Here is a 12620-nt window from a genome sequence, read left to right as displayed (position 1 = left end):
TCTAAAAAATCGACATTTTATTATATTGTTTTGTTAATATTTAAACTAGATCGTTAGTAAAACACATTTTTGAAAATGAAAAACTCAACTTAAACTTAAATTCTATGAGATGAAAAAAGGAAAAAGTTCTCTTTTACAGGTCCCTCCCTCCCCCCATGGAATAGCCCTTGCTTTAAGTTATTTAAAACTTATCGACATACAAACGACGACTAATAATATTCTAGCCTAATAATATATGTCATATGCTCAGATGAGGGGGTAATGTTGAGAATTTTTGAAAAAAAGGTTTTTGGTGGATATAAAAGACAAATATTTTTTATTGGAGCCAAAATGCAGGGCGTGGTGACGTCACATAGACAGTTTCGTGGGGCCTGGAGGTCACTCTGCAAATCTGGAGGCTCGGAGGTCATTTTTGCGGAGATCATGGCGCCTCTGCACCCCCTCCCTCGCTGGATTAACCTATAAACCTAATGTTTCTATTCTAGGTCAAATACAATGTGTCCCTCTAAGCATGAGAATTAAAAGACGACTTAAAATATATAAAAATGGTTAGAAAAAACGTCGAAAACTACGAAATCGTAAAAATCAGTCAATTTTTTAAGTATTGACAAAAATGACTTTTTCATTAAAATTGAACTAGTTTTTTGCCCTAGAAAACATTTTTTTAATACGTCAAAAAACTTTACATATCCATTCCATTGAAATTGAAATTACCATGATTATTGGGATACCGTGTATATCAAATAATATTACATACTATATGAACTAAAACTAGGTGTTAAATATCATTGCATTGAATGCGCTAATTAGGTCAATGAGAGTAAAAGATATGCATAAAGGGCTATAACCTACATAGGATTAAGCGCATTTTGTATTTAACCTAAATTTATGGGGAAATGAGAATACAATGATTTCAGAATCTTTTTTAATTTGTAAGATATAGATTTGAAAACAATTCTTACAATATATTCTAATTAAAAAAGGCTTCTTCTGGCTTGCTTTTATGGTTTTAGGATCACATTGAATATTCTCACCAAATCTGCATCTTGCACATAGGGATGTTAACGTTTTCATTTTTTTGAAAAACGATCGTTTCGAAAACGACGACGAAATCTCGTCGTTTTGTTAACGATAGTTAACTACGACCCTTCATTAACGATATCGTGGGTTGTTTTTGCATGCAAAAAATCAGCCTCCTAGGACAATGCTAAGTTATGTTTATAAACTGTTTAAATTTTAATACGTGTTGTGCCCCCCCCCCCCTTTATAAAAATTGAACTATTTGTAGGACACGAATATACCCGTATTTTAATGTTTTTTAAGATTTTTTTTTCTGGAAATTTTTATTAAGTTTTCTGAATCTTATCTCTAAATGAAGCTTTAAAATGACATAAAAGATAAAATCAACCCTGAAGAAATTTTAAAATTATTAATTTAATAAAAACATCTAACATCAAAAATTAATTGAAAATACAGAAAAATTTTCGAATTAAATTTTTAAAAAATGCTGATATGCAGGAATGCAGGAAATACACATGAAATGTCATTTCCCTTAGATCACAGTGTTCCACTTGTTCATGGTTTTCAAGCATAAGTGATTTGTATCAGGTTTCAGTCAAATGATATTTCTATATCCTGGTGAGATATTGGTTGCTATATTTCAGAATATGCTCATTTAAATTACAAAATAAATCTCTCGACACTTTTTAATTAACGTCTTATTTTCTTTCAATGAATGTATTTTCATCTTGTTAAAAAATAATATCGTCTTTAACCGACTATTAACAAAAAGCATTAACTGAAAAATAAATTGGAGAATTAAGACATATAAGACACATAACATTGAGAAATATGGAAAATATTGAAAATTTCAGATGAAAAAATAAATGCGGAGTAAAAAATGGGAGTTATCTATAATTTAGAATGGGTTTCTTTACATTTCAAGCGTACCAAGAACAGGTTTAATTGCAAACATTAACAAAGATTGTAAACAAACAGGTCGAGTCTTGATGGACCATTTGTTTGTTTACAATACAACCAGTTCCTGGGGCTGTGCTGATACGGGGTAACCCAGAAAGTATGAATCTTAAACTATCAGATACGTGGGTTAAATATAATCTTTTACGGGGAACCATAGATGGAAGGAAAGAGAGTGTACTGTCGTCTCCTGAAGTCGTATCCTTTGTGGCCAACCCTGCATGTACACGGTACAATGTTCATGCCATATAGGGTGTCCCACGAAACATGATAGTCTAGATAGCTATAGTCTATTATTTTTAAAATAATTGGTGGCATTCATTCATCAACCTACTCTTACAATGTAGGATTTTTAAAACAATAATCACAAAATTCCCCTTGTCCTGGTATTTCCAAAATGGGGTCTGTTCTTTTTAAATTGTCGAAATCTAAACATAATTCTTGATATCTTTAGTAATTTTGAAAACACAAAAAAGGCAAACCACATTTTAGAAATACCAGTACGAGTTTTTCGTGATTGGAAATTTACTTCTAAAATAAGGTTTTTTTTTCAACAACCAAAGACGAACTTTAAACCATCTCGCAACTGTCATGTTTCGTGGAACACCGGTTAGTAAAAATATAAACAAAAATTATCCTCTCTCCTTAGTTCTAGTATGATTGGTGGGAATTATTGTATTCCGAGTCTCTTCATTTTATCTGCGTGCTCAGACGAGCACTTGGAGAAAGCAGATTTCTGAACCAACATCGGGAAATCCTGAACAGAAAAGGCGTGTACAATGTACATTTATCTTCAAGATTATACCCCCCCTACTTGAAACTTTTCAAATGGCGCAAAGACAGCCACTCGTAAACATTATTTCAACAAACAGCGTCATAAATGGACGGCCAAAAAGAAACGAGAAAAGAGAACCTGCAGACGCGTAGATGGAGAAAGGAGAAAATAGATGATCATTTGAAATTATTAAATATGTATGCCTTGTATCATTTTATTTTATAAAAGTCATAAAAAAATGTAAATTTTTCAGTCCGACTTTCCACAAATAACTCTCAGGCTAGTATTGGTCTCTATGATGTCAGTTATCACAAGATTTTTTTTTAGACCATTGGGAAGTGGTCGTAGAAGGCAAGGTAAAACAGTCTACATAACTCAAAAAAAAAATATTTCTTGAATTTATCATGTCATATATCATTTTCTTTGTAGTTATCTAAAAAGATCCGTTGAAATTTTTAAAAATTTCAAAATTTGACTAAGTTAGACCTAAAAAAAACACGTCAAAATTATAGTTTTAAAGAAAAGTACTTTTTTGATGTTTTTTTAACCTAATGCAGTCAATTTTTGAAATTTTTCAAAAATTTCAATGGAAATAATCTTTTTAGACAATTACGCAGAAAACTATATATGACATGATAAATATTTTTTTTGAGCTATGTAGACTTTTTTGCGATCTGCACGGCCGGCCTTGCAGGACCACTTGTCAAAGGTTTTATAAAAAAAAAATATCCTGTGAAAACTGACACCATAGAGAACAATATTAGCCTGAGAGTTATTTGTGAGACAATATTTCTATATTTTGTTGCAACCTGGGGCATTTGCCACAAAAGTGTACACAAATTTGAAACAAATACTTTGTCTTTTTATTTAAAAAAAAAACGTTGAAAAATGAAGATCGCACAATTTAACGCGAGAAATCTTAATCAAATTCGAAAAAACGAATTTCTGGCATGTTTAATGGAGAAAAGGATGTTCTAACCTTGCAAGTGAGGTATATTCTGTTGACCAGCTGTTCTGAGCGTATGCTGACCGGGCAGAAGTCTCCAGGGTTACGCGGGATCTGTGTCTGATGAACTAAGAACGTGGAGAACGCGAATCCGGTCATAAAAGCGTCATAACCGGCGCGATGGCCGCCAGAGTTAGGCGGCGACGTTATTTGTGTCTCAATGGCATCACCGGCGGCGTCACTAACCGGTTCGATGGTGTTCTCAGCGTTCTCGTCCTCAGGGTTCTTTCGTTTCTTCTGCTTCTTCATCTTCTCTTCGCCTCGATTCCTAAAATGGTGTTTATAATCTAAACATAATTTTTTGCCAAATAATGAAAAATTTTTGACTCCAAAACTCTATTGCCTATTTTGTCCATTTCTTATTTCTTATAAAAAATTAAAATTGAAAAATATCATACCAAGCAAATTTGCTGAAAACTGTAAAAAAGGAAAACATTTACTTACTTGATAATATGATCAATATCGTGACTGTTGACACAAGAGTTACCAAGCGGGCAGTGCCCGTGGTGGGCGTAGCTGAAGCAGACTGTTTCACCTTGTAAACAAACAATCTTAATGTACTGTTAGGGATAGTTTTACCTTGTAAACAAACAGTCTTAATGTACTGCTAGGGATAGTTTAACCTTGTATACAAACAATCTTAATGTACTGCTAGGGATAATTTTACCTTGTAAACAAACAGTCTTTATGTACTGCTAGGGATAGTTTTACCTTGTAAACAAACAGTCTTGATGTGCTGTAAGGAATAGTTTCACATTGCAAACAAATGATGATGTGTAAACAAACATTCTCAACGTACTGTCAGAGATAGATTGAAGTGTAAACAAACATTCTAACGTACTGTCAGAGATAGATTGATGATGTGTAAACAAACATTCTAACGTACTGTCGGGGATAGATTGATGATGCGTAAACAAACATACTAACGTACTCTCAGAGATAGATTGATGGTGTGTAAACAAACATTCTAACGTACTGTCTGGGATAGATTGATGATGCGTAAACAAACATTCTAACGTACTGTCAGAGATAGATTGATGATGTGTAAATAAACATTCTTAAAGTACTGTCAGAGAAAGATTGATCATTGGTAAACAAACATTCTTAACGTACTGTCAGAGGATAGATTGATGATGTGTTAACAAAAATTCTTAATTTACTTTCAGGGATAGATGATGTGTAAATAAACATTCTTAACGTACTGTCAGGAATAGATTGATGATGTGGAAATAAACATTCTTAACGTACTGTCAGGAATAGATTGATTATGTGCAAATAAACATTCGTCGTGTACTGTCAGAGATAGATTGATGTGTAAATAAACATTCTTAAAGTACTGTCAGAGACAGATTGAGCATTGTTAAAAAAACACACATTCTTAATGTACTGTCAGGGGATAGATTGATGATGTGTTAACAAAAATTCTTTATGTACTGTCAGGGATAGATGATGTGTAAATAAACATTCTCAAAGTACTGTCAGAGAAAGATTAATGTGTAAATAAACATTCTTAACGTACTGTCAGGAATAGATTGATGATGTTTAAATTAACATTCTTAAAGTACTGACATAATATTTTCAACTTATAAACAAACATTCTATTCTGGTTTATTCCTTGAAGGGACTGTAGAATGTAGATGTAATTAATCACAACTTAACAAGTGATTTACAGTCTGTATTATACCACTATGCAAAATAAGTAAGATATTGTCTTTTTTAAATTCTCAAGTTTCATTCCTCCTCCTCTCCGTTACATAAATCCGCAATAATCTAATTTAATTCATCATCTTTGCTCGATCAGACAAAGGTTTAAAGGGAACTATAGTAAATCGGACATACCACTTTAAAGTTACGTTTACAGTCCCTTTAAACAATAAGATGTATGACAATATTCTACCTGAGCTGACCTTCTCCTCTCCACAATGTCTCCAATCCACATCCTTCATCTCCGTATTCTCAAACCCAACCTTGACATGGGGTCTTCCCGCCCTATACTTAGACACGTTCACAACCTGCCTAAACATCAGGATTAGAGGATAAATCAGGAGGATTATCGGATAGATCAGGAGGATTATCGGATAGATCAGGAGGATTATCGGATAGATCAGGAGGATTAGAGGATAGATCAGGAGGATAAGAGGATGGATCAGGAGGATTATAGGATAGATCAGGAGGATTAGAGGATAGATCAGGAGGATCAGGAGGATTAGAGGATAGATCAGGAGGATTATAGGATAGATCAGGAGGATTAGAGGATAGATCAGGAGGATTAGAGGATAGATCAGGAGGATTAGAGGATAGATCAGGAGGATTAGAGGATAGATCAGGAGGATTATAGAATAGATCAGGAGGATTAGAGGATAGATCAGGAGGATTAGAGGACAGGAGGATTATAGAATAGATCAGGAGGATTAGAGGATAGATCAGGAGGATTAGAGGATAGATCAGGAGGATAAGAGGATAGATCAGGAGGATTGAGGATAGATCAGGAGGATTAGAGGATTAGAACAGTAGGATTAGAGGATAAATCAAGAGAATTAGAGGATAGGGGGAGGGGGGATTTTTCAACAAAATATAAAACCCGGAATTCTCTTAATGAATGATTACACATTTGACGACCTCTTTCAGTTCAGTCCTCTTGTATGAACAATCCCTTTAAAGTCCCCTGGGGCCCTGGTACTTACTCTTTTCTAAAGACGAACTCCAGAAAGCTGGCCTGGGCCCTGGACACGAACTCGGCAATGTACTTGGTGTCGTATATACCACCAGGAAACATCTCAGATAGGTCAGATATAAAGGTTCCTAATTTATACACTTATATTCAATAAAAATAAGAACAATAACAATAACAATAACAATAACAATAACAATAACAATAACAATAACAATAACAATAACAATAACAATAACAATAACAATAACAATATAACGATAACAACAACAATAACAATAACAATAACAATAACAAAAACGATAACAATAACTATAATGTACTCCACCTAATTTATCAGGAAGAGCAGCATAAAGATTATGATAAATGAAAACCAGGTCTATCAAACCATTGTGAAGTACAACTGCCTATTAATTAATTCAATTGAACCGTATTTTCACATAAAAATAGTACAAAAACATTCACATTTTCTTCTTAGGTTTTTAAAAGAATTTTCTTTGGTTTTGATTATTAATTTTTAAATGTCTCTAATGCAATAAAAAAAATTACCTTTCTTGACTTTACTATGTGAGAGAAAAGTTCTCTTAAGGTCTGATCTTCCTCACCCTCCCTGAACAGTTCATTAATTAAGGATAATAAGTTCAATGAGTATATAAAAAGTTCAATGAGTATATAAAAAGTTTATTGAGTATATAAAAATTTCAATGTGTATTAAAAAAGTTCATTGAGTATATGAAAAGTTCATTGAGTTTATAAAAAATTCAATGAGTATTTAAAAAGTTCAATGAGTATATAAAAAGTTCATTGAGTATATAAAAAGTTCAATGAGTGTATAAAAAGTTCATTAGTATATAAAAAGTTCAATGAGTATATAATATGTTCAATGAGTATATAAAAGTTCATTGAGTATATAAAAATAGTTAATAGATTTATTAGACATATTAGCTTATTTGAAATTTATTTAGGGATTGTATTGAATACTAGAAATATTGTGAAACATATCGCACCATATTGAGAAAGGGAATTTTAATAATAAAAATACTTTTTAAATGTAGAAATTAAATACTTTCTAAAATAAATTCTAGAAAATGTCGTTTTCTTACCTATCATTTCCACGTGTATACGGTACACCAAGAGAATATTGTTTCTCAAACTCAAACCCATGCTCTACAAGGAACCTTAAACAAAATCAATCAATCAATCAATCAATCAATCAATCAATCAATCAATCAATCAATCAATCAAATAGATACTTAAGAGTCTAGGGAGGCAAGATGAATGAAAGGGGATGTCTAAGGGGATGACAGATAAATAGGAGGAGAGTATAAAGGAAGAATGATCTAAAGAGAGAATGGATGAAAGAAATTATGGATGAATTTGAGGGAGGATGACTGAAAGGATGATATAAAGAGAGGACGGATAAAAGAAATTATGGATGAATATGAGAGAAAATGAATGAAAGGATGGAGATAAATGGATGGATGGATGGATGATTGATTACCTAAGGGAGCCAGGTTCTACAATATAATCCTCTGCACAAAGAACCATAATATTAAATGAATTCACCCTGAACTTATTCAATAAAAATGAAATATAAATATAGATTTTGTTTACTTATTTAAATTAAAATTTTAAGAGTTAGGGTCATGATGTTTGCTGATCTGATGGAAAAAAAATGAAAACAGATCACCAGTTGACATTTTTTTTACCCTTTTACCCCAAATAAGCAAATAAAACCACACCGCACACATACCAACATCTGGGGGGGATATTTAAGAGGTGAAAATAATAATGTACCCCTTTAATATTAAATTAAATAATCTAGTAGACCGAAAAGACTTTCTAAGTTTTTAATTTGAATGAGATTCTGAAAACTTTGAAACAATCTTTAATAAAAAATTGTCAAATATCTTCAAATTTTGTAATTAAAACTCGGCGCAAAAAAGTAAGGTTTTTATGCTTCACAATATAATTCTCCCCTGAAATCTTGAATATAATTTTAACCCTACATTAAATTAGAAAAATTACATGCTTTTCGTGCAGTGTCTGGGAAAATAACTAAGCTTGGGAGAAAAATGAAATTCTTTATTGAAAAAATTCCTGTAATTCCATGACTTCTCTGTACCCTCCGGTGAACCCTGAGCACTATTCTCTGATGAACCAGGAGCAGGGTTGTGTAATGTGAATGTAGAGATACCCAGAGATATGATTGATCTTGTTCTTGCAACTAGTCCTGTGTTCTTGTATCTTTAATATTTAAGATGGAGAGATATTTTTTTAAGATATACTTAAAAGAAGATGGGTATATATACAAGGTTACCCACAAAGGGTGAAACTTAAATGACAACCTGCTACCAGGGGTGTAAAATTCTTTTTCCCGGGGGGAAAGAAATCAAAGTGGGAAGGGAAGGAAATAAGAGTGAAAAAAGGAAGGAGAAGGAAAAGGGCAAAGAAAAGGGGGAATAAGGGATGGGGAAAATGAAAGGAAAAGGGGAAGAAAAAAGTAAAAGAAAAGGGTAACATTGGAAAAAAGGAAGGGCGGGGAAGAGGAAAAGTAGGGACGGGGAAGGTTGGGAGAGAAAGGAAAAGATTGAGAAGGGGGAAGGTTAAGAGGAAATTAGGAAGGTTGAGAAGGAAAGAGGAATATTGGTAAATACGGAAGGGACAGGGAAGGGAAGTAGAAGGGGAAGGTAAGATGAAGGTAGAGTAGAAAGGGAAGAGGAACGAAGAGAAGGGGAAGGTAGAGAATTGATGGAAGGTTGGCAGATAAGGAAGGGAAGGAAAGGGAAATATAGGGAAGGGAAGGACTAGAGCTCTATACCTCTACATAATTTTATCAGAGAGTTTTTCATAAATAATTTTCCCCAATAGTTAAAATGCAGCAAAAAATCGTGTTAAAAATTTTTCATGACAAACTTGATAAAAGAATGCGCATTACTAAAACTGTTTCTAAATAGTCAAACCTATTAAAAAGTTTCACAAATTCTCCCCAAAGAATAATGATGGGAAATGAATTCCAAGAAACAATAAACTTCTGGACTGACAAATAATCAATCCGGACTTTTTTGGCATTGCCACCAAACCATTAACCAAAGTAAAAAAAAAAATTTCTCTGTGGCGCCGTTTATGCTTTTTTAATGCATCATTTTAGGGATTATTATACACTCCAATATAAATATTTAAAATAAGATGTCTTATTAGTTATAAAATTTGGGGAAGGAAATAAAAAAATTATTTGAGGGGGCTTGGGGGAATTAAAAATATGTTGAAATATGACGTTCTGAAGATTGAAATAAGGTTTCTGCGCTTGAAATTATCTTCAAATGAATTACTAAAAGATTTATCAAAGAATTTACAGCGGCAGAGATCTATGAACATGAGAAGTAGAAGTAAACTTGTCCAGTCGTCTTTGAAGTTTCACCCTTTGTAGGTAACCATGAATACTTCTTTTTTTGTATTTTCACATNCTTTCCCGTTGTGACTTGACCTTCTTAAATAATTATATTGGAAATTTTTTATAAAAAAAATTATAAAATTTTTTTATAAAAAAGTGTTTTTTGAACGGTAATAAAAGGACTTGGAATAGAAATGTTCCCGAATGAAAGTTTTTGATTTCCTGGTTATTTCGTTCAAAAACAAAAAATCGTTAAGTTATTAGCTAGAAACCGAACGGTTAATAACATGCCCATCTTTACTTATAAAAAGGGTATTTATTACCTTAAATATTCAATTCCCCCCTCCCCCTTTCGGATCAGACTGATCGTTATCGTATCAGTATCGTTAATCTTGAATGCTTGATGTCGATATCCATTGTGGGATCAATGCTTGATCCTTCAATGAAAGTTGTCCTCGCATGGTATGATCATTATAGGATATTGAAGAGGGATTAAAATAGTCTTGCATAATATGAGGATCAATGATTTATTTCAAGATTCGTAACATAAAAGTCCAGACTTCTAAATAAATGAATTATTATGTTTAATGTACTCCAACCCTCCCTGTCGTCAATACTTGGGGAGTTTAATTTCTTTCTGTCACCGAGTCCACTTAATTCCTAAATATAACATGGATTCTTTTGTACAACTTAAAAGGGAAGGAGGAAAGGAATCTTTATTTGCTGGGATTATTTTGAAAAAAAAAAAATTATTTCCGTTGAATAAACTGTCATCATGAAACATAAAATGAATTACAATTTAAATAAATTGGCGGAAATGAATAAAAAAAGACCCGATGCGACCCCTAGAAATTTTTCTATTTTTAGTTCAAAGACAGTGTTTTGAAGAAATCTAGCGGATTACATTTTTCCAGAAAAAAATATTCAAGCAGAAGTAATTTAAAAAATCAAATGATTATCTTTAGTATATCCAAAGTTAAAGTATCTGGGGGGGATATTTAAGAGGTGAAAATAATAATNCCCCCAGTTTAATTTAGAGTCCTACACAGTCAAGAGCAATGAATGAAGCACTAGAAATAGCTTTCTTCATTTCCTCCAGGTGCGCAGCAAGATTTCCTTTGTGCACATCGACAACAGGTACGCGCATAAACTCCGCGCTCGGTTCAAACATCGCATCTGGTCCGTCAACATCAGCTGTGGGGTTTAAAACCATTTTCCTCTGAAAGCTGAACATAAAATTGGGCAATGCATATTTAAATATATTTATTTAATATTTAATGACAGACATGACATTTCAAAGTGATGAAAAAGCGCAGGTATTATTTAACTACTAGAATAAACTACATAAATATTAATTCGAAGAAAATCTACATATCTCTCTCCTTCTCCTCGAAGTATTTCCTGAAAGAAAACAAGATTTATTTTATTTTATTTAAAAATAAGTTTACTAGTTATTTTTTAATAATGAAAAATACAAATTGAAACAAATTATTTTACAAAATAAATCATGTCTATAATTTCAATAGACTAATAAAATAAATTAATTTTTGTTAGCAGAACTTTTAGTCAAAAAAATGATGTTTGGTATTTTTTTTCTCCCTAAACGACATCTTTCCAAGGATATTTTCCCAAGTGGCAACTTCCCAAATGTGCCATTTCCCAATGTTCTAGACTCAGCACTCGGCCCTAAGCTTGGGAAGTTGCCACTTGGAAAGCCGCCCCTGGGATGGGAAAATGCCTTTGGGAAATGCCGAACACACAAAAAAATTGAGTTTCCAGGAGTTGCAAACGTTTTAATCCCATTATTTTATTTCGTTCATATATTTATTTATGAAATTAGAAGCAAATATTTTGTCTACCCTGTGATATATTTTAACCCTAAAAATTCATTTATTTTGCCCCAATTCAGCAACTGAGAAAAATTATGCAATTATACACCCCTGGGTAATTAAAAAAGAGGTTGAAGTAAGTTTTTATAATCCAATCCCTTAAAAAATATGTTAACTCAGGAAAGAATTATACGTCTTAATTACGTCTTAATACCTGTTGTAAATAGGAACATACTGAAGCAGATCTTGTCCTTTCCACTCAGCAGTGAGGAACACAACAAACACTCCAGCGCTAGCTCCTAGAACATAAAGATCATGCAACGAGAACTATTTGGGTCAGTCTCTCTTAAACGATTTTTATCCCCCCCTCCCCCCGTCCTAACAACTTTGTAAATGATACAGTCCTATTCTAAATAACCCAGAATAAAATAAATTGATTGATAACTACAAAGCAGTCTTTGACCTTAGAAATAGCTGATTTAGCAATATTTTTGTATGCAACAATTATCACAAAATAGCCGTAATCCTGCCAATCCCAAAATGTGGTCTGCCACTTCATTGCTCTCAAAAGTACTAGAGATATCAAAAATTTAAATGAAACCATGATTAATTAATTCAAAACGATATCATAAATGTCTCCAGTAATTAAGAAAGCACAAAAATGACAGACCATATTTTGGAAAATGGCCGGACTAGGTCTGATCTGTGATATTTTGGACCCCCCCCCCGAGTCTAAAAATCGTTCTCTAGGGGAAGGACAGACCCTCATGACAAATTATTTAGAAAACGTTTGATGAATAAGGCAAACTCATCCTTCAGAAGTAAAGTCTAATAATTTAACAGTTTTTGGTCGTCATTAACGTAAGGTAATTTCATAATAAACAATTTTAGGAACACCCCGCCCCCCCCCATCCTGTCAATTTTGTACATAGATCTCATGTGCAACACGTGGATATTATTGGTCGTGG

General features: G+C 32.9%; 1 protein-coding gene across 12 annotated transcripts; it reads right to left on the bottom strand.

The window, feature by feature from the left end:
- Positions 1-1633: 1633 nt before the first annotated feature.
- On the bottom strand, positions 1634-11976 carry LOC111701606 (target of EGR1 protein 1). Of its 12 annotated transcripts, none has more exons than XM_023472969.1 (14): positions 11867-11976; positions 10869-11224; positions 10428-10483; positions 8530-8676; positions 7931-7996; positions 7533-7607; positions 6979-7039; positions 6758-6836; positions 6443-6560; positions 5656-5774; positions 4203-4293; positions 3732-4026; positions 2622-2734; positions 1634-1931 (listed from the first exon to the last, which is right to left on the bottom strand). In XM_023472969.1, exons 2-13 carry the CDS (start codon positions 11055-11057, stop codon positions 2648-2650), a joined length of 1383 nt encoding a protein of 460 aa, XP_023328737.1. In that variant the 5' UTR covers positions 11058-11224; positions 11867-11976; the 3' UTR covers positions 1634-1931; positions 2622-2647. The 12 variants fall into 12 exon arrangements, 2 of the variants coding, with proteins under 2 accessions (XP_023328737.1, XP_023328736.1); XR_002765229.1 differs by having other exon boundaries at positions 1722-2260; positions 2554-2734; XR_002765230.1 differs by having other exon boundaries at positions 1722-2252; positions 2554-2734.
- Between the last annotated feature and the right edge of the window lie 644 nt (positions 11977-12620).

The sequence above is a fragment of the Eurytemora carolleeae genome, unplaced genomic scaffold (assembly GCF_000591075.1).
Source record: "Eurytemora carolleeae unplaced genomic scaffold, Eaff_2.0 scaffold371, whole genome shotgun sequence".
In the NCBI taxonomy this organism is placed as follows: domain Eukaryota; kingdom Metazoa; phylum Arthropoda; class Copepoda; order Calanoida; family Temoridae; genus Eurytemora; species Eurytemora carolleeae.
The sequence above is the reverse complement of the archived record's forward strand: the minus strand, read 5'-3'. Positions and strand labels throughout refer to the sequence as shown.